Source organism: Leptopilina heterotoma, unplaced genomic scaffold, assembly GCF_015476425.1.
Source record: "Leptopilina heterotoma isolate Lh14 unplaced genomic scaffold, ASM1547642v1 Lhet_74, whole genome shotgun sequence".
Classification (NCBI taxonomy): Eukaryota; Metazoa; Arthropoda; class Insecta; order Hymenoptera; family Figitidae; genus Leptopilina; species Leptopilina heterotoma.
Genome location: NW_025111173.1, coordinates 369,701 through 391,525, shown reverse-complemented (window position 1 = coordinate 391,525; position 21,825 = coordinate 369,701). Strand labels below are relative to the sequence as shown.

Sequence of the window (21,825 nt, the reverse complement as noted above, 5' to 3'; positions counted from 1 at the left end):
ATTCCAATGTTATTGTAATTTTATCATAAACCCAAAATGATACCGCTTTTACTCATTTTGAGTCTTTTCCCCAGAAACTCAGAATGAGTCGAAGGGGTATCATTTTTGTTGCACTTCAAAATGAGTATCATATGCATTTTGAGTTCAGTTTTTTTCTGTGAAAAGAGGTTTAGTTTGCATTCAAATAAGACCTGCTTTCGAACTTCTAAATGTGCGGAAAAATGCAAATCTGCATGGATTCAGGCATAAAAGGGGACAAATTTAAAACTCTTTTAAGTCTTGAAAATCCTTTACTTTGGTTTCTTATTCTATTGCGCAAGTGATAAAGTACTCACTTAGTCAGAATTTGAAAAACTTCAATTTAAATTAGTCTACTAAATAATCAATATACAATTCAAATTTTATACAAAAGTGTGCGCTTCCAAACGCATACACAATTGTAGAATAAGAATGTTTGATTTATTAAAACGACACCGTTCCACAGTGGGACCAAACTGCAATTTACTGTTCATAATAGTCTATAGCCTTCATTTTTTAACCGATTTTACTAAACTTTATTTTAAATGAAAGATTATTAAATTTGGAAGAGATTTGTCGAGGCCGAATTTTAAATTTCAATTTGTTTATATTTATTTTTTATTGCAAATTTTAACAAAAGCATCTATTTTTAAGAAAAAGTTATCTCCAGCCTCTATAATCGAATAGCACGTGCGAAAAACTTTTTAGAAACACACCTAGAGTACTCTGTAAATTGTAAAAAATTTGTGCAGGTAAATATTCGAATGTTATAAACAATTTATATTAACAAATAAGTAAGTTTACAACGAATTGTTAATGTGGACAAACGCTTTCATAGATTTTGATGAAATTGTATACTTAAGGGTTTTTGGGGTCGCTGATTACGAATCCAATGTTGGTTTTTCAAAATTCAAAATGGCGGATCCAATATGGCGGATGCTTTTTTTGAAAATCGATTCAATTTGGCTATAAATCGTTACTCGGGGGTCTTTGGGGTCGCTGATTACGAATTTGATGTTGGTTTTTCAATATTCAAAATGACGGATCCAATATGGCAGATGTTTTTTTTAAATCAATTCAATTTGGCTGAAAATTGTTACTCGGGGGTTTTTGGGGTCGCTGATTACGAATCCGATGTTGGTTTTTAATATTCAAAATGGCGGATCCAATATGGCGGATGCTTTTTTTTAAATCGATTCAATTTGTCTAAAAATCGTTCCTCGGGGTTTTTTGGGGTCGCTTATTACAAATATGACGTCAGATTTTTAAGAATACAAAATGGCGTTAATAATATGATAAATATTGAATTTAAATGATGTTTATACGTTAATTTTTAAATTGATTTTATGTACGTTTTTAAATAAAGGTTACAAAATTTACTGAAGATTTTTATAGTCTTGTTTTGACAATTTTATTCATTTATACTTATTTTGATACTGAATAATTCAAAAAAGTAATAATTTTTTACAAATTGTGATTAATTTGTACACTTTAAAGTATGTTTAAATCCATCCCCGTTATGACGTCACAGGGAGGAAAAGTAACTTTACCTCCCGCTCGCAGGAAAAGATTCACTTTTCTCCTGTCTGACAGGTAGGAAATGGTGTACTTTCGGTGCGTGTGGTAGAAAAAAATATTTCCGTCAAGAATATTCAAGCTTAATAACTAAACTTTCAATCCCATTTGGAAATTTGAGAAAAAAAATTTTAATTCAGATTTTATAAATTAAAATGTAAAAATGTGGCTATTTTACCCCGTTCTACTCTATGTAAAGTAAGAAATTTGCTACATTAGACAAAAATAATGAAGCTAAATGCCATAAAAGAGAAGAAAAAATGTTAAATTTTAAGAAATTCGGTTTTTTGAAATTTTCATAATTTTTAATAATTTTTGGTTTTTACCAAAGGGTGGAGTTCGTTGTTCCAATCGAAGATGCCTCGAATAGCGATTACGTACACGAAAACTACTCGCCACCCCAAGGACCAATGCCTAATCATTTGGCCGAACCGATTCCGTGTCTACTCCAGATAAATGTGATTCCACCCAATAATATAGATCCTGTTTTGCTAGGCTGGCTGCGTCGACAACCCCGTCACGGTTGTTGGAATTGTCATGGTAGGTTACACGGACATGAGAACTGTCCATACCCTATTACGCGAATTTTCTGTATAGATTGCGAAGAAGAGAATACTACGAGTTCACTATGTGAAAATTGTAGAATTAATAGAGAAATTTTGGGACGCAATTGACACACTTACCCGAGTCACGTTTAAGTCTTTATTATCGTTTAAAAACTCAATTTTATTATTTTATGCATACAAAATTCCTGTATCCAACTTTATTGATGTTACTGTTCGTCATTGAGCGACAAAATGATTTATAAACAGATTGTTTATTTCTCTTAAAAGAAATATTGCTATACTATTTTTAGCTATTGATTGTTTAGATTTTTTAGTTTTTTGTTGTTACTTATTCGTAATAATCTTCGTTTTTCTTTTGTTTTGATACTCAATTTCACCAAGATGAGTGAATATTATAATCGGCGAACTAATGTTTAGTTAAGATTTTGCTAAGATGCAACTGAACCCAATTTTTGTGATATAAGGGTCGTCTAACGATATCGAACAGAATTTGTTTATTAAAATTTATTTTTTTGCGATTACCCGCCGACTTTGACATCCAAAGATTAACACCCATAAAATTTATAAATAATCTTCGTTTATTTTCAAATTCAGCATCAGCTGACAAACTTTCTTATGTTTCATTAAAGTCTATTTGATATTAGCCAAAGGGCAATTACGATTAATCACTTCTATGGTTAAAGCCACGCGACTAGGTCGATTAATGATACCAAAATGACAGTTTAAGTAAATCTGTCTATTCCTTTTGTTCAAAGTTTTTTTTATTTACCACGAGTATTACGTGAAGTATATTATAAGTTCATTACCTGACAAATGTGATATTAAATAAGTTTGAGTTTGGTTTATTGAACGGTATTAATTAAACTAGTCCACAAGTAATGTCTCTATAGTGAAATTCTACAGAATAAAGAAATTTTATAATTTTAATTTTTGAGTTTATTTTAAATTTTCCTCCATCTACAGTTTCATTTTGAATTTTTATAATTCACAAGTTGTGATGAATCTAAATTTTCTAGCTTTAAGTTAAAATTTTGGTTTCTTTCTCCATAGAGGTGGGCTTGAGTAAATTTAGTTATCAATGTCATGAATCGGATGAAAATGATCATGATTGACGGAGAGGTTTGGAGCTAACTCAGTAAGTATTTTGGTTCATTTTTTATTTTGTTTATGATTGATTATTGTGTTTGAGTTTTTGTGACTTGATCTTGGGAAGTCTTGCTTGCTTAAAACAGGAAGTCTGGTTAGACCTTCTCTAAAAAGGGAGCGACACGTTTTCATTGTAATCACCAATCAAAGGCTGTTGTCAGGTTTAAAGGGAATTTTCTTGGTTTCTCCAACTAATAAGGGGGAAAGTTACCACGGTTACGCTCCTGTTGATCAGGATATTCCAACAACATATATAATTACGTCTTGCTGAGTGCTGAGGACGAACAATTTGGAAGCTTGCCCTTACCACGGACTCCGATTCAGCCTTTTATCTTTTTTGGACTTATAACAAGAAGTTGTTGCATACTGTAGTTTTCTTTTTGGACGCCTTTGGACCCCCTACTAGTTACGGACTACGAGTACGCACCATATGGCTAGTAAAATCCTAGGGAATTTTGAATTTTGGTGACCAGGGAGGAAGGAGTGAAAAGCATTCACGGCCCGCCGACGAACGACGCGAAGCATCGCTCTCATTCCTGCAGCGGCCACCGAGACGACCACTTGGAAGTGCCTAAAGTTAAGTCTCCAATAAGACAAGGTGCGCATCGATGTTCATAGCTATAGGTATACTAAAGTATGATATGGTATATCTATAGCTATGAACATCGATGCGCACCTTCTCTCACATTGGAGACTCAACTTTAGACAATATTAGTTTATTTTGTATTGTGTGAGGTGACCTGTGTTTCATTGGGGACTCAACGAATTGTTTGTTCAAGGTATGACTCCTGTTTATTTTGTTTGAGTAATTGGTTTCTCAAAAATAATGCCCCCGCCTGATTGAGAGAATACCCGAGTTTAAAATTGTAATTTTGGTGTAGTATTATAGTTGTTGGTGGATTAACCTGGCGGTCTTGTTCCACCGAGGCTATTTATTATTTTTGGTGGTGTTATATTTGCTGGATTCGTTCCTCGGGCTTGATTTTTGTCTAGTGGGGATCGATTTCTATTGTTAAATTTCCTACACTCGCGTCATTTTCTCGATCAGTCTTGGGCTAAGGTCACACATAATTATAAATTTATTATATTCATTGTTCGGGTTATATTAAGTACTGATTTTGTTCCTCTCTCCGATCTTTGCGTGCGATCTCCGAGCTAGCAGGAAAAGCGTTCACCCCTTTAATTTAATTTTATTAACAAGCTTTAATTTTGTACAATTACAAAAAATCAAAAGTAAAATTATTTTTGCCAAAGACATATAATTTCTCGTTCAAAATGGAGATGAGAAGATTTAAGTTTTGTTGATCATAATTTTTATTTTATTAGGCACCAGTCCTTTCTTGGGACACCATCAGCACCAAAAATTTAATAACAAGAAAGCCAAAAAAAGGGGATTTAATACCCATCAATTCTGAAACTTCTCAACTTAAAATGAATCTAGCTTTATTGCGGAGAGAGGGGTGGTTCTTCATTAAAAAACTGAAATTAATATAATAACAAATGTTTATTTAATTAATTAATATTAAAGTACAGATTGATTTTCTAGATACTATAGTAACAATAATAATTTCGATTAACAATACAAACAATCTATTAGTGAGACTGGTAACCATAAATCGCACAGGATAAAGCAGGTATAACAATCGAAAAATTACAACGAAGGGAGAAGGGGGAAAAAATCAGAGGTAACCATAATTCGATTTTTTATAATTGTACAAAATTAACGCTTGTTAATAAAATTAAATTAAAGGGGGGGACGCTTTTTCTGCCAGCTCGGAGATCGCACGCAAAGATCGGAGTGAAGAACAAAATCAGTACTTAATATAACCCGAACAATTAATATAATAAAATTTATAATTATGTGTGACCTTAGTCCAAGACTGATCGAGAAAATGACGCGAGTATAGGAAATTTAACAATAGAAATCGATCCCGACTAGACAAAAATCAAGCCCCGAGGAACGAATCCAGCAAATATAACACCACCAAAAATAATAAATAGCCTCGGTGGAACAAGACCGCCAGGTTAATCCACCAACAACTATAATACTACACCAAAATTACAATTTTAAACTCGGGTATTCTCTCAATCAGGCGGGGGCATTATTTTTGAGAAACCAATTACTCAAACAAAATAAACAGGAGTCATACCTTGAACAAACAATTCGTTGAGTCCCCAATGAAACACAGGTCACCTCACACAATACAAAATAAACTAATATTGTCTAAAGCACTTCCAAGTAGTCGTCTCGGTGGCCGCTGCAGGAATGAGAGCGATGCTTCGCGTCGTTCGTCGGCGGGCCGTGAATGCTTTTCACTCCTTCCTCCCTGGTCACCAAAATTCAAAATTCCCTAGGATTTTACTAGCCATATGGTGCGTACTCGTAGTCCGTAACTAGTAGGGGGTCCAAAGGCGTCCAAAAAGAAAACTACAGTATGCAACAACTTCTTGTTATAAGTCCAAAAAAGATAAAAGGCTGAATCGGAGTCCGTGGTAAGGGCAAGCTTCCAAATTGTTCGTCCTCAGCACTCAGCAAGACGTAATTATATATGTTGTTGGAATATCCTGATCAACAGGAGCGTAACCGTGGTAACTTTCCCCCTTATTAGTTGGAGAAACCAAGAAAATTCCCTTTAAACCTGACAACAGCCTTTGATTGGTGATTACAATGAAAACGTGTCGCTTGCGATTGACCCTCCGTTATAATGGCCGACAGGCGGTCTAATTTCAAATTGTGGATCGAGGAATAGATTCGTTAAGTGACGAGAAAATTCAAATCTGGTGACTCTTAGAAAAAGTGATTTCGGCCGAAAACTCCAGCTGGTACTTCTCGAAAATCCTCAGTTGATTTTACACAAAAAGAAATTACAAAATTAATATTTACGTCGAAATTACAATAATTAACGATTTTGACCTCCGAGCTGTTGCGACCATCGAGACTACACCAAGAAGTTGTGTGACAAAATTTTACGACGTTACAACCCCTCCCTCTTTGGAGAAGGTCTTACCAACCAGACTTCTTGTTTTAAGCAAGCAAGACTTCCCAAGATCAAGTCACAAAAACTCAGAATGTCAAAATCAAACACAATAATCAATCATAAACAAAATAAAAAATGAACCAAAATACTTACTGAGTTAGCTCCAAACCTCTCCGTCAATCATGATCATTTTCATCCGATTCATGACATTGATAACTAAATTTACTCAAGCCCACCTCCATGGAGAAAGAAACCAAAATTTTAACTTAAAGCTAGAAAATTTAGATTCATCACAACTTGTGAATTATAAAAATTCAAAATGAAACTATAGATGGAGGAAAATTTAAAATAAACTCAAAAATTGAAATTATAAAATTTATTTATTCTGCAGAATTTCACTATAGAGACATTACTCGTGGACTAGTTCAATTAATACCGTTCAATCACTTCTTCACTGAAAAAAAAGTGCTGTTGAATCAAATATCTCCATGCTATTGAATTCCCCGTCATTGATTCAATGACACATTTATATTAATCGAAAAGTATATTGCTTAAAACGAAAAAATGAAACTGTTTAAATTAAAAGTACGGTACTGTAGAATTAATGATATTGTGCAAATTGTTTCTATAGTTCATCTATATATAGCAACAGAATAATTTATTGCTTCTTTGACATTATTCATTTGAAGCATCTAATAGATAAATTTGAAGAAAATGCATGTAAATTTAAATCAAATGAAAAATTGTTTGCTCTAAAGAAGCGCGCTCTGAAAACGAAAGCATATGCTTTCGTTTCAATGAGTGGTGCTATTGCGGACTGCCTATAGCATATGCTATAAAAATAAGAACACTATGTTTTGAGACATTGACAGGTACTAAATTTATTGAAATACTTACCCACATATATTTATATGTTTATTAAACCTGTCATTTTTGAGATTCTAATATAAAAAAGTATTATTTAAATTCTTTTAATTAATTAATGACTAGTTAAATATAAATTCACTATATAAATTCCCTTATATACGCGAAAAATCTCGAGCACGGTATTTAACCACAAAGTAAGTGCCCAACGTTGAGAAGCGGATGTATTACATTGCAGCGCGGCGGTTCTCGTCTATCACGGAAGTTAAGCGTCGTTGGTCGCGGTTACTAAATGGATGGGTGACCGCTTGGGAATAGCCGTATTTTTCTGACTAAAAAAGATAAGTGTGTTTGAATGTGTATGTGTGTGTGTGTTTAGCCGTTGGAAAAAATAAAAATAATAATAAAGATGTGTATATGTTAGTGTGAAAAATTGAAAAAAAGATGTGTATAAAAAGTGTTATGTTAATGGTGTGAGAATTAATTTATAGTATATAAAAAACATGTGAACAAAAATTCCCTTTTTTCAATTTATCGTTAGTATATATTTAACCACATAAAAGAATTGAATTAACAGTATGGTGTTATTCAATCGATAGCAACAACTAAAAAAATTAAAAGTACAAATTTTTGAATCATAAAAATGATGCTTTTAAATTTAAAAGTTATAGTCATTGACTCAAAAGCATATACTGTTAAATTAAAAAATTTTGTTCATTGATTCAAAAGGAATACCTTCGAATTAACATAGTATGCTGTCAATTTGAGAAATATGCTTTTGTTTCAAAGAAAGTGATACTATCGAATCATTAGAATCGGTGCTTTCAAAACAACAGCATATACGTTAGGCAGCCCGTTATGACACTATTCAATGAATCAAACCCATATGTCATTGATTCAACAGCATTTTTTTCTCCGTGTTGTTATAAGTCCAAAAAAGATAAAAGGCTGAATCGGAGTCCGTGGTAAGGGCAAGCTTCCAAATTGTTCGTCCTCAGCACTCAGCAAGACGTATTTATATATGTTGTTGGAATATCCTGATCAACAGGAGCGTAACCGTGCACGGAGAAAAATGGAAAAATGATTTATGCAGTCAGTGTAGTACTTCTTTTTAGAATAATATGTGACAGGTACACACTATAGTATTAGAAGTTTCATAGCTGAAGACTTTGGGACTCAACACAAGTTATCCCATTCATCAGCTCAAACAAGACTGTTTATATAGTCTAAAAGGGAATAAGAGTATAAAAAATTGGAATGAGAAATTACTTTCTCATGTAATTGTTAAAAGAACGCGGCAGTGTACAAAACACAAGTCAATAATAGAAGCGAATATTGAACAACTAGTACTCAGTCCAGTTCTTTCCAAAAATGAACGCCGTGCACATAAAGTAGATACCTACTCGAAAACCACAAGTTATTCTCTCTCTCTCTCACACTAATGGTCGTTCACTTATCTTACCGTTTCACTTACTCTTACTACTCTCAACTATTATGCAGAGCAGTTAAGTTAATTAAATTATTAAATATTGCTGTGAGAATAATTAATTATACATTTCATTCAAGGTCAATTCACTATTTTGTACCCGAAAAAAAAGAATAATCAAATTTACCATGAGGAGCTTCAAACTTGAAAAAGGTTAAGAAAAAATTAATTTTTTTTATTTATTTATTATTAAATTCTAATAACCGTATCAAATTGAAACTAGTTGACAATATTATTTATTCAATATTATGAATATTGTTGACATCCATACTTACATTAATTACAAGGTAAAATCCACGCATGATCTAATTTATTTCATTGGTAAGGGATGTTTCTTAAATAGGAAATTTCCCTTATCGATTGCGTAGCCGAGAGGCTTAATGTAAAAGCGTGCGATTAATAATTATGCGTATATTTAGTTGTATGGTTAGGTAGGTATTCAATCCCGTATGATTGTAAGATTTTCCGATGCATTTAGTTGTTAATTGTAAGTATGAAGATGTGGGAAGAATAAAACTTGTAAATTAATGAATATGAATATATAAAGAGTGCATTTAACATATTTTTCTTTTTTTTAATGATTGGTTATTGTTTTTTTTTATATAAAATTGACGAAGTGAATAAAAGGAAACACTCGTTTCGCGTCGCGTCGGCCATTTATTTTCACAGGTTCCGCGCCTGCGTTCCATTATTGGGTAAGAATTCCTGAAGTGGGCAACGGATTTTCCAAGGTTTGCAATTTCTATAATAAACTTTATAAAAATAAAGTACTAATAGAGGGACAAACAGTCACCAAGTTTTATATGAAAATATTCATTTGTTTATTTTTTATAAACAATTTAATTTTAATGTAACCTTTTTTTTAAACATTTATATCTTAGAACTGGATTATCGGATTTTGATGAAAATTTTTTGTCACAATTAATGAAGAATTGAGCTTTTTAAGAAAAATTATTTCAATGTTGAAAAAAATTATTTATTGTAAAAAATAATTGTTAATAATAAACAAATGAATAATTAATTGTGTTCTGGACCTTTTTCGTAAATTTTTTTTTAGAACCTTAAACTATATAAATCAAGGATTAAATAACTAAAAGAAAAAGTTGGTAGATCGAAATAGTTTATTAACTGTGAATTTTTTTGTGAGCGCGGTCGCGTTGTTCTGTGAGTCGCGGCTTGACGTGGAGCTCCATAAGTTCATTGCACACTCACCACGAACACCAAGTATTCTTAAAAACTGAAATACAGAATAAGTATCTAAAATTTAAGATTATTAGTAGAATTATTTTACCACATTATTGTTTATATTAGTGACAATAATATGTGAAAATAATTTTTTTATTCAGGTATTTTTAAGAAATGTAATTTATTTTCAATTGAATAAATTTTACTTTGTTAGTGTTTAACTAGTATTTTTGTTTTAATTTTCGACTAAATTTGTAAGTAAATAAAAATTTTTTTTGTTAAATAAGTAAAAAGTTCACAGTAATAAAATTTTCTTTAGATTAAAATTTTTGTTATGGATTTTTATTGAAACTGGTAAAATTTCGTCTAAAGCAGAGAATTCAAATTTCCTTGTGTTAGATTAATAAAACAAATTGTACAATTTTTTTTTAAGAAAGGGAAAATTGAAAACTTTCCAAGTGTAAAATATTGTCTTCTGAGTAATAAACAGTTGTTTTTCTTCAAATTATTGCTGATGATATTAAAAAAATAAATCTAACATAAGCAAATTTCAAATCTTTGCTTTAGACGAAATTTTACCAGTTTCAATAAAATTCCATAACAAAAATTTTAATTTAAATTTTTACTTTTAACAAAAACATTTTTTATTTACTTACAAATTCAGTAGAAAATTAAAACAAAAATACTAGTTAAACACCAACAAAGTGAAATTTATTTAATTGAAAGTAAATTACATTTCTTAAAAATACCTGAATAAAAAAATTATTTTTACATATTATTGTCACTAATATAAACAATAATGTGTTAAAATAATTCTACTAATAATCTTAAATTTTAGATACTTATTCTGTATTTCAGTTTTTAAGAATACTTGGTGTTCGTGGTGAGTGTGCAATGAACTTATGGAGCTCCACGTCAAGCCGCGACTCACAGAACAACGCGACCGCGCTTACAAAAAAATTCACAGTTAATAAACTATTTCGATCTACCAACTTTTTCTTTTAGTTATTTAATCCTTGATTTATATAGTTTAAGGTTCTGAAAAAAAATTTTACGAAAAAGGTCCAGAACACAATTAATTATTCATTTGTTTATTATTAACAATTATTTTTTACAATAAATAATTTTTTTCAACATTGAAATAATTTTTCTTAAAAAGCTCAATTCTTCATTAATTGTGTCCAAAAATTTTCATCAAAATCCGATAATCCAGTTCTAAGATATAAATGTTTAAAAAAAAGGTTACATTAAAATTAAATTGTTTATAAAAAATAAACAAATGAATATTTTCATATAAAACTTGGTGACTGTTTGTCCCTCTATTAGTACTTTATTTTTATAAAGTTTATTATAGAAATTGCAAACCTTGGAAAATCCGTTGCCCAGTTCAGGAATTCTTACCCTATTGTGAAAATTTCGAAGTAGGGGACTGAGTCCAGTTTCTCTACTATGCAAACTGCAGCGCGCCTTATAATCTTCGCCTGTGTTTCAATGCTGTTTACAGTGAAATTTGGAACTAAGGGCCTCTATACACTATACGCAATACCCTAAGATGCTTGATGGAAATGAATTAATGTACTTTTACTGAACTGAGTCCTGTTTTTTCAATATTGACTCCCAGTTTTTCAAACTCCATTTTTCTCAGTATGGTAACTTTCCCCCTTATTAGTTGGAGAAACCAAGAAAATTCCCTTTAAACCTGACAACAGCCTTTGATTGGTGATTACAATGGAAACGTGTCGCTTGCGATTGGCCCTCCGTTATAATGGTTGACAGGCGGTGTAATTTCAAATTGTGGATCGAGGAATTCCTTGCTGAAAGCTCTTTAAAATTTATTAAAATATTTTAAAAATAAGATGATTTGTCATATAAATAAAGGAAAACTATAAAAATACCAAAATTAATAACATATTTTGTTAAAACCGCGAGGTGTCTTTTTTCCCCCACCAGGTGGTACAAAAAAGCCACTTGCAGTGCTTTTGTAAAACTCTTATAACTTAGTCCTTGCATGGAATAACAAAAATTTCCGTCAAGAATATTTAAGCTTAATAGCTAAACTTTCAATGCCAATTGGAAATTTGAGAAAAAAATTTTAAATTCAGATTTTATAGCGTCAAATGTAAAAATGTGTCTTTTTCACCCCGTTCTACTCTATCAAGTGAAATTATTTAAAAACAAGTTTTGTTCATGAGGAAAATGGTTATATACATAACTAGCTGTCGTACCCGTCTTCGACGGGTTTTAGTTTCTACCAATCTGGAAAATCAGAAAATAGCCGGGAACTTAATTTGATTAGAAAATTAATAATAAGTTACCATTAGCTATTTCGGTAGTATAATATCACTATTTGAATAGTCTCCACCATTTAGCAAAAAATCAAAAATTCGAAAAACCGAATTTCTTAAAATTTAACATTTTTTCTTCTCTTTTATCTTATTAAGCTTCATTATTTTTGGGCTCTTCAAAAACACTTTATTCATTTAATAGTCTCCACCCTTTGGTAAAAAATCTAAAATTATGGAAAATTAGCAAAAATTCAAAAAACGGAATTTCTTAAAATTCAACATTTTTTCTTCTCTTTTATGGCATTTGTTTCATTATTTTTGGGCTCTTCAAAAATACTTTATATAATACATGCATAAAAAGTCCCACTTCTAGTGCAAGGAAAATGTGCGAGAAAGGGCGTTTTATAGCGAACGATCATATAAATATTTCCGCGCATGCATATATTGTTCCTAGTCTCTTAATTTCACACTTTTCACATTATTCCACACTTTTATTTCACAGTTTTCATTTAACAGCCAATCAGAAACGTTGTAGTGACTTGTTAGGTAAAGCCGGTAAAGCAGAAACACAAATAATAATGCGCCATATGTGAGAAGGAAATAAAACTTCAATGCGTGTCGCCCAAACAAAAACAAAGTCTACACAAAGACTCGTGACATTTTCTTAATTCCGTAGTGATTGACACAATTTCTGTGTGTAAGTTTAATATTTTCTGGAAAATGAGTGAAAATACTGAAAACGAAACTCCATCGGCAATAATTGGAGCTGTGAGAGAAGTGACTGAAAATTTACTCCCAGAAAAATCCAAAGATCAGTATATAGCATGTTACGAACTCTTTGTAGCGTGGCAAGCAGAAAAAAAACAACTTCGTTTTCCGAGGACACAATGCTTGTGTATTTTGAAGAGATGTCAAAAAAATTAAAACCCACAAGCTTGTGGCCAAAATATTCTATGTTGAGGGCTACGATTTTGAATTTTCACCGAGTTGATATAAGTCAATATAAACGGTTGGCTGCTCTTCTCGCAAAAAAATGAAAGGATGCGAAAGTAAAAAATCTTAAACCCTGGAACCTTTTCAAGTCGAACAATTTTTGAGGGAAGCACCAGACAACAAATTTTTGGCAATAAATGTATAATTATTTAAAATATTACTTTCATAATATAATAATAAAAATGTAAGATTAAACATAACCTATAAATATTGTAGATAAAACAAATTGGAAAAATAATTTAATTTGAATTTTATATCAAATTATAAATATTATTATTGTAAATATTTAAATATATATAATTCACATATTGTAATATAAATATAAACATAACCTATAAATCGTAGATAATTCAAATATAAATTTGCATTTATTTTTAATTTAATTTCAATATAGTAAAACTAAAAATGAACACTTAATTTTAGGTCGCCTTGATACTAGGAATTTGTGGAGCATGTAGAAGAGAGGAATTAAAAAAAATAAAGATGAAGGATATAAAACATTACGAAAATATGGTGCTAATCACAATACCGGAAACAAAAAACAATGTTGCACGGAAATTTGTAGTGGACAGAGAATTTTTAAAATTTTTTCAATAAATACGTAAGTTTACGACCAAAAAATTGTCCCACCGATCAATTCTTTTTATGTTTGCGGAATGGAAAATGTACGCAGCAAATAATCGACATAAATACACTCGGAGCTATGCCGAAACTGATAGCGGAATATCTGCAGTTTGATGAACCTGGAAGATATACAGGACATTCATTTCGTCGAACTTCAGCAACGATTTTAGCAGATTCTGGAGCCGACCAGTGTCTATAAAACGCCTCGGAGGGTGGAAGTCGGATAAAGTTGCCATGGGATATGTGGAAGATTCAATTTCTAGTCGAAAAAAAATTTGTAAACAGATAAATAGTTCTGTTAACCTGAAACTGTCAGAACCTTCAACTTCCAAACATCGTCGTATTGAGCCTCAAAATATTAATAAAGACATTGAATATTGGCGCATCTACGTCAAAAGCGACTAATAATGAAAAAAAAGAAAATACATCGCATTTGTCAAATATTTTTGAAGACGGAAAAGTTTGTTTGAATTTGAATAATTGTCAGGTGACGATCAATATTATTAAACCATGATTTTTCTCTAAGTGATCGTTTAAATACAAACTGATGTTGAAATGAAAAATTTAATTTTATTATCTCATTTTAAGAGCAAATTTTTATTCTGCGTTTCATGTTTATATAAAATTTAATTATGAATGTGAATTATTATTTAAAAAATAAATGCGAAAAATGGAAATTCTTTTTGTAATAATGCTGTTTAGTAAAAACATTCGTTGAAAAAATAAATTTTTTTTTAAAGTTATAATTATTAATTCATTAAAGCTTCATGTATTTGTTCAGAAAATTGTTTTTTTGAATTTGTCGAAAAAGTGAGAAATGTAATCTTAAATATTCATTCATTCGTTTTGCCTTTCTCAAATATATTTTTTCATTTATGTCTGTGTTTTTCTTTTTTTTATATAGCATTTAGCTTCATTATTTTTGTGCTCTTCAAAAATAATTTACTTATTTAATAGTCTCCACCCTTTGGTAAAAAAACAAAAATTATGGAAAATTAGCAAAAATTCAAAAAACTGAATTTCTTAAAATTCAACATTTTTTCTTCTCTTATATGGCATTTGCTTTATTAGTTTTGTGCTCTCATTTTCGTACATAAATATAAATTTACATTTTCTTTATGAAAATGGTGAACTGACGTATTCTATTTGGTAACTACGTCTTGCATAGCTGAAAAAAATGAGAAAACAACTAAGTTTCATTCAAAAGAAAATGTGCACTTCCACATGGTGCTGTCAATGCATTCTTAGTATGCACTGCGCTTGCGCAGAGAGCAACAAAGTCTCAGATCGCGAAAAAATAAAGTGTTTGACTATATCAACCGCACGGACTATGAAGAAGTTTTTACCCTTTCTCTTGTAATTTCAAGGAGGAAAGGAAAAAATTTCCCTTTCCACATGTTGAAGGTCCAATCGCTGACTGAGACTTCTTCATTGTCAGTGCGGTTGATATACTCAAGCAGTTAATTTTTCGCGACGCGTCAAAAATGCCATTTATTTTACAGGTCATTTTAATTAGTTATTTTACTAATTGCTTTTTATTGCTTATAGCCAAAAATGATTTTTTTGGACACTTTGAAACTCTAATTTTCCTTTTTTGTAGAGAAAGTGTAAAAATGTTAATTTTTGTAAGAGAAATGGCTGTTACAAAAGTGCGATTTTTGTGTTTGGTTTGTTTACCTTTTGTTTGTTTACATTTCACAACTTGGACATACCCTTAAATAAGTAAATTATTTTTGAAGAGCACAAAAATAATGAAGCTAAATGCCATAAAATAGAAGGAAAAATGTTAAATTTTAAGAAATTCTGTTTTTTGAATTTTTGCTAATTTTCCATAGCTTTAGATTTTTTACCAAAGGGTGGAGGCTATTAAATAAGTAAATTATTTTTGAAGAGCACAAAAATAATGAAGCTAAATGCCATAAAAAAGAAGGAAAAATGTTGAATTTTAAGAAATTTAGTTTTTTGAATTTTTGCTAATTTTCAATAATTTTTGTTTTTTTAACAAAGGGTGCAGACTATTAAATAAGTAAATTATTTTTGAAGAGCACAAAAATAATGAAGCTAAATGCCATATAAAAAAGAAGGAAAAATGTTGAATTTAAGAAATGCGGTTTTTTGATTTTTGCTAATTTTCTATAATTTTAGATTTCTTACCAAAGTGTGGAGATAACAAATTAGGTAAAGTATTTTTGAAAAGCCCAAAACTAATAAAGCAAATGCCATATAAGAGAAGAAAAAATGTTGAATTTTAAGAAATTCCGTTTTTAGAATTTTTGCTAATTTTCCATAATTTTAGATTTTTTACCAAAGGGTGGAGACTATTAAATAAATAAAGTGTTTTTGAAGAGCCCCAAAATAATGAAGCTTAATGAGATAAAAGAGAAGAAAAAAATGTTAAATGTTTCCAGATTGGTAGAAACGTTGTTAAATGTATTGGTAGAAACTAAAACCCGTCGAAGACGGGTACGACAGCTAGTTATGTATATAACCATTTTTCTCTTGAACAAAACTTGTTTTTAAATAATTTCACTTGATAGAGTAGAACGGGGAGAAAAAGACACATTTTTACATTTGACGCTATAAAATCTAAATTTAAAATTTTTTTCTTAAATTTCCAATTGGCATTGAAAGTTTAGCTATTAAGCTTAAATATTCTTGACGGAAATATTTTTTATTCCTTGCAAGGACTAAGTTATAAGAGTTTTACAAAAGCACTGCAAGTGGCTTTTTTGTACCACCTGGTAGGGGGAAAAAGACACCTCGCGGTTTTAACAAAATATGTTATTAATTTTGGTATTTTTATAGTTTTCCTTTATTTATATGACAAATCATCTTATTTTTAAAATATTTTAATAAATTTTAACGAGCTTTCAGCAAGGAAAATTGAATATTATGTTAAGTTTACATGTTTTCGATTTACACTACCAAGTTTTTGTACCTTTTTTAAAAGTCTTCCTTAAATTTCACCACTGATGCCATATTTTATTGGTTAGTTTAAGTAGAAAACAAATTAATTTTACGTAGGTAATATTCAATGGATTTTTGTCCCTGGCTTTTTCACCCCCAAGACGAGTTTTTCTAAAAGCTATAATAAATTTTTAATTTAGTTCAATTTCCAAAAATTAACATTGTATACGTTTTAGTATAGCTTTCTCCTTATATACAAACATTTACTTTTATTACCCGTTCACTTAAACAGGTTGTAATATGTTCGAAAAGTTCATCGAAATGTTATACGCAGATCAACTCAAAAATTAGAATTACAATAAAAACTATATTACTATAGATACAACATCCAAACTAGAATCAGAAGTTGCGTATTACCTAATAGTATTTATAATCTAAATGGCTGATAAATCGGTTTAACAGTTATTAAATAAAAGTCAAATGGCTTTTTTGCACCTTGGCTTTTTCACCCCGTTCAACCCTACAGGTAAAAAAACGAAGTTGGTGATATTTTTTATCACTAAACATAAAAATAAAAACAATAAAGAAGTGGAGTAAAATTATTCTGAGTATTAATGTTTTTAATATAATTTAATTTCTTTTTACACAGCATGTGACTATTAGATTTCCAATGTTAATTTTTTAATCATTTTTCTTTTAAAATATAAAATAAATTAAGATAATTTTGATGGTGCAAATTAATACTTTAAAAATTAATTATTATAAAACTCTTAAAAATTACTAGTTGAAGCGGTAACTCAAACCCTCTTTTTTTACAGATTTTAAAGTGCTTTTATAATAATTAATTTAAAAATAAAAATTTTTTTTAAACTCTTGAACATGACTGGCCTTTATAGAAGAGGGTTTAGAAGAATGAAAAGAGATCTTAAAAGTGAACAGAGGTTTAAAAGAGGGTTCCAAATTTTGAATAAAAATTTGATAGAGGTCGAAAAGAGGTTAAAAAGAGAGGAAATAAGAGTGAATGGAGGATTTTGAGAAGTAAGCAGGTTCACTGAGAAAAGTGGATATTAAAAATCTTATTAATAACTACACGGAGAAAAAAAACAAGGCTTTTCCCCGTGACTTCAATTCATGCCTTTTTCAGGTAGCAGTTTCACCGGATTTCCCGATGAATTTCTTGCGTTTAGCGGTTAGGCCACGCCTTAGCCCTTATTGGCCTAAGCTCGTTGCAAGAATCTCACCAGGAAAACCCGTGAGCGTCCTGCACTTTTACTGTGATAATTTTCACGCGTTAAATGTATATTTTTTCATGGGGAAAAGCCTTGTTTTTTCTCTCCGTGTAGATATTAAGAAAAGATGCTAATACATATCATCTAGATGTTATGGTTTAATATCTCAGATGTTAAAAAGTATAATCTGTAAATGTGAAATTATGTTTGAACAAGTCTTTTTCCAATATCTGTAGATATTAAATTTGAACATCTAAGATTTTTACATATTTGACTGTCACATATATTGACCATTACTATCTAGATAATAAAGTTTAGTATCCATTTTTCTCATTGTTTAAAACAGGTTCGATTTACTATTTAGGAGGCTTAAAAGAGGGTTTAAATTTCGAATCAGGATGCTACCGTTTTTTCTAAGTTCTTTGATTATTTTGAAATTATTAATTGATTTCGAAAAATATTTTTCAGAAAAAGCAGGTTTCTGTATTAGGACAGCTGTGCTGTCGATACATAAAATTTAACAGCTTATTCATGAAATTTATATGTGAGAAATTGATTCGGAAAGATTGTTAACTTCTTCTACCTTTAATATTAATTACCATATGATAAATTCCCTTTCTTTAATTACTTTTAATTTATTCTGATTGTGAGATATAAACGGTTTCAGACTTTGCTTATTCTTACATAATTTATTTACTTTTGTTTTAGATTATACACAATCTTTAATTATTTAATTCAGTATTGTATGTTTTTAACTGAAATAAACATTTATTTGCATACGTATGAAATATAAGTTTGCTACAAGCTTACAAAGCAATATTGCAGCAAGCTTACACAGCAAGTTTGCTGCAAAATTACCTGCTATCTAGGATCAAGTAAACGCCTTTCTTTATTGAAATTCATATTACATGAAAATCTAGACGAAAATTATTAATTGATATAACACACGGAGAGAAATCTGTTGCGAATAATGCATGGAGTAGATGTTATGAATATAGCATAGACACTAACTAGCGATAAAGTAAAGAGTCTGCTTGAATATCAGTTGACTCCGCCTAATATTCAGGCGGACTCGAGTAATAAATAGGACTCTCTGTTAGGATTTTAGCATCAAAGTATCTGTGGAAAAAGTACATGAAAAGTTTCGAGCATTATAATCCTAACAGATTTTTCTCCGTGCACTGAGCCAAATTTTAAAAATGTTTAAAAATATTTTTTTATAATTTTTATAAAACAATACATCATTAATAATTAATAAGTTATTTGTATTATTATTATTATTTTTTTTTTTGTAGTCGGAAGTGGAAAATCTGCGAATTCAGATACCTGGGTAATGAATTCCAGGTTATGTGGGGGTGACCGCTCTTGTTCTGGTCTACCCACTAAAAACCACTCCCGTCTTAATTTGGGACACTTGATCCACCTGCGGAACTACCGTCAGGCCTTCAACTTCGCAAATGGTGGTCCCCTTGTCCTACTCCTTAACTGGGCCTTAATCCGCTCTAGCTTTGTGGGAACGTGGGTGGGAGGAAAACTAAATGATTTCCTCCCCCCCACACTCACACACAGCTGAGCACTGGACTCCTCCGGTCAACATCGTCTTCCGTCTCTTGCCGCTCTTGTTCTGGCATTATTTCCTCCTTGTCCTTGACAAAGTCTTCTTTGCTTCCTCGAGGGCAGTTCTGAAAACCTTGCAACCTCTTGATCCGGCGACATGCTGGATATTCTCCTTCTCGCCGAACTTTGGCTGGCATAAGAAGCAGCATGGGCTCTTCTTACAACCTGCTGCCTTATGGCCAGCTTCTCCGCACTTGAAGCACGCAGCTGACCTATCTACACCTTGGCAATCTCTACCTATATGGCCGTAGTCAAGGCACTTATGACACCATGTGACCATAGTTCTTCTTCTTATCTTGCAGGAGACGAACCCAATCTTTATGTGCCCGATTTCCTCCAGCTTATCAGCGTCTTCCTGACTGGTGACCACGACAGCGAGCTTTGCTCCTCGCTTGTTCGGTCCGAGAACCGTCACCTTCCTACTTCCTGTTGGTACCGTAAAAATTTTCTCCAGGGCACCCAGTACGTCTTCTTTTTCTGTAAGGGCATCCATATCGCGGATTTCCAACGTAGTTCGCCGGTCCGCCATCTGCTCCTTACCCAGATCGCCGATCACCTTTGTCACCTCTTTGGTGAACAACTTCTTGTTTGAAGACCCCCCAATTTTAATGAGCAGGTCTCCCTTTTTAGTGGGTAAAGCTCCCACAACCCTTGTCTGACTGGCCTCCAGGTCAGCCTCTTTTCGAACTTTCGCCAGCACTTCGGCGAAGGTAGCTCCTTCAGCCACTTTGACGACCACTGTGGCTCTTCCCTTCTTAACTGGATTTGGCTTTGGTGCCGGTTTGGTCTTGTTACCTTTGGACCTTCTAGAAGGTCCCTCCTCCCTCTTCTTTTTTGGGTCCTTCGTACTCTCAGGATCACTTCTCTTCCGCTTCTGAGACTCCAGGACAACGTTTTTAAGCATTACTGCATTAAAACGGTCACGTCTCATTCTTCGGTCCTTTCGTGCATCCTCTGACCAGGCTAACCCCTGGTAGAACTTCTCATCTTTTCTGGACGCTGCTGCGTGCTTCTCCTTCACATCCCGTATGAGCGATGTTATGCTTCTAAGTCCATCCTTAATTGTCCTATTGACATTCTTCTGGACTTCGCAGGACTTCAGCATCTTGCTGACCTCTTCTTCCATTTCTAGAATGCTTGCTGCCTCTTCCGCCCGCAGCTTCACGCATTCATCTCGATGTTCATTGCAGCTAGCAATGTCAATCGCAGAAGCATTACTGAATACAGAAATGCAGCTGGCTTGACTTGTCACGCTGCTCGTACTCCCTCGTCTCTCCGCCCTGTCCACGATGATCTGTGGCACTCCCAACGCGTTGTTGCCCTCCTGCATCCTTGGGCCACTGGCCACCGTCCCCACGCTTTGCGCTTGACGATCGGAACCAGTGAGGGATTTAGCCGTAGCATTACCCCGCAGGTACTCTTCCTCGTTTTTACAATCGCTCATGATGGATGTTTCTTGTTTGCTGGTTTTGGTCCGCGTCGAGTATTTGATTTCCTCGATACCACCTATTTCTAGGAAGCTAAACTATCCGCCACCTGGCACGCGTCCGATAGAGGACCAGCAACCCCGCGCAAAAGAACAAGTTCTAATGCGCCCCAGGTAGAACAAAAGTTCCAATTAGAACAAAAGTTCCAACCGGGCACGGAATTATTATTATTATTATTTTTTTTTTTGCTTAGGGAATTTTGGGAAATCTGCCTACAGATACCTTGGATTCCGCGCTCCAAGGTTATGTGGGGTTGGTATGATAAAACAAAAGGAAATAAAAAAAAGAAAAAAATCTATAAAAAATTAAATTTAATACACTGGCGACCTACTACCAGCCCGACCCACTAAAACCCGTAACCCTTCTTCTGGAGCCCTTTACCCTCCCTCGGAACTGTCGTAAGACTTTAGCCTTCGAGGGTGGCGCTCCAACTCTGTCGCTAATGCGACATTCTTCTTCTCACTGCGGTTTTCCTGCGTCCGTAGTTAAAAAGATGATTAAAACTATTTCAAAAGTCAAAAAATAAAATTACAAACGGATATATAAAAAAAAGAAAAAATAAACGCGTATAAAATATTGAAAAAAAAAAACTGTACAAAGAGGAATAAAAAACACAAACAATTAAAAAATGTATAAGGACAAATAAATCAGAAAATAAATTAATAAAAAACAAACGTACAAAATTAAAAGCTGTTTAAATTACGCTTTTTGGCGGCCGTCGAGATCCTTCCTCGACATAACCGAGATTATGAAGTTCTCGACTTGCCGCCAATTGTCTTCTGACTGGGTCATCAGCGATACCATGTTCTCCGGTGTAACTTGACTGTTTACACCTTCAAACATGGCCCGCCTCTCCAAGTCCCAT

At 32.3% G+C, this 21,825-nt stretch overlaps 1 protein-coding gene across 1 annotated transcript in view; it reads right to left on the bottom strand.

Moving 5' to 3' along the window:
* Nucleotides 1-19,486: 19,486 nt before the first annotated feature.
* The window catches only part of LOC122510801, a 33,472-nt gene continuing 31,133 nt past the window's right edge, over nucleotides 19,487-21,825 (bottom strand). Inside the window, exons 4-5 of the mRNA XM_043625704.1 lie at nucleotides 21,393-21,433; nucleotides 19,487-20,663 (exon numbers count right to left, since the gene is read on the bottom strand). Of these exons, the coding sequence (XP_043481639.1) occupies nucleotides 19,487-20,663; nucleotides 21,393-21,433 (1,218 nt within the window). The remainder of the gene's footprint in view (nucleotides 20,664-21,392; nucleotides 21,434-21,825) is intronic.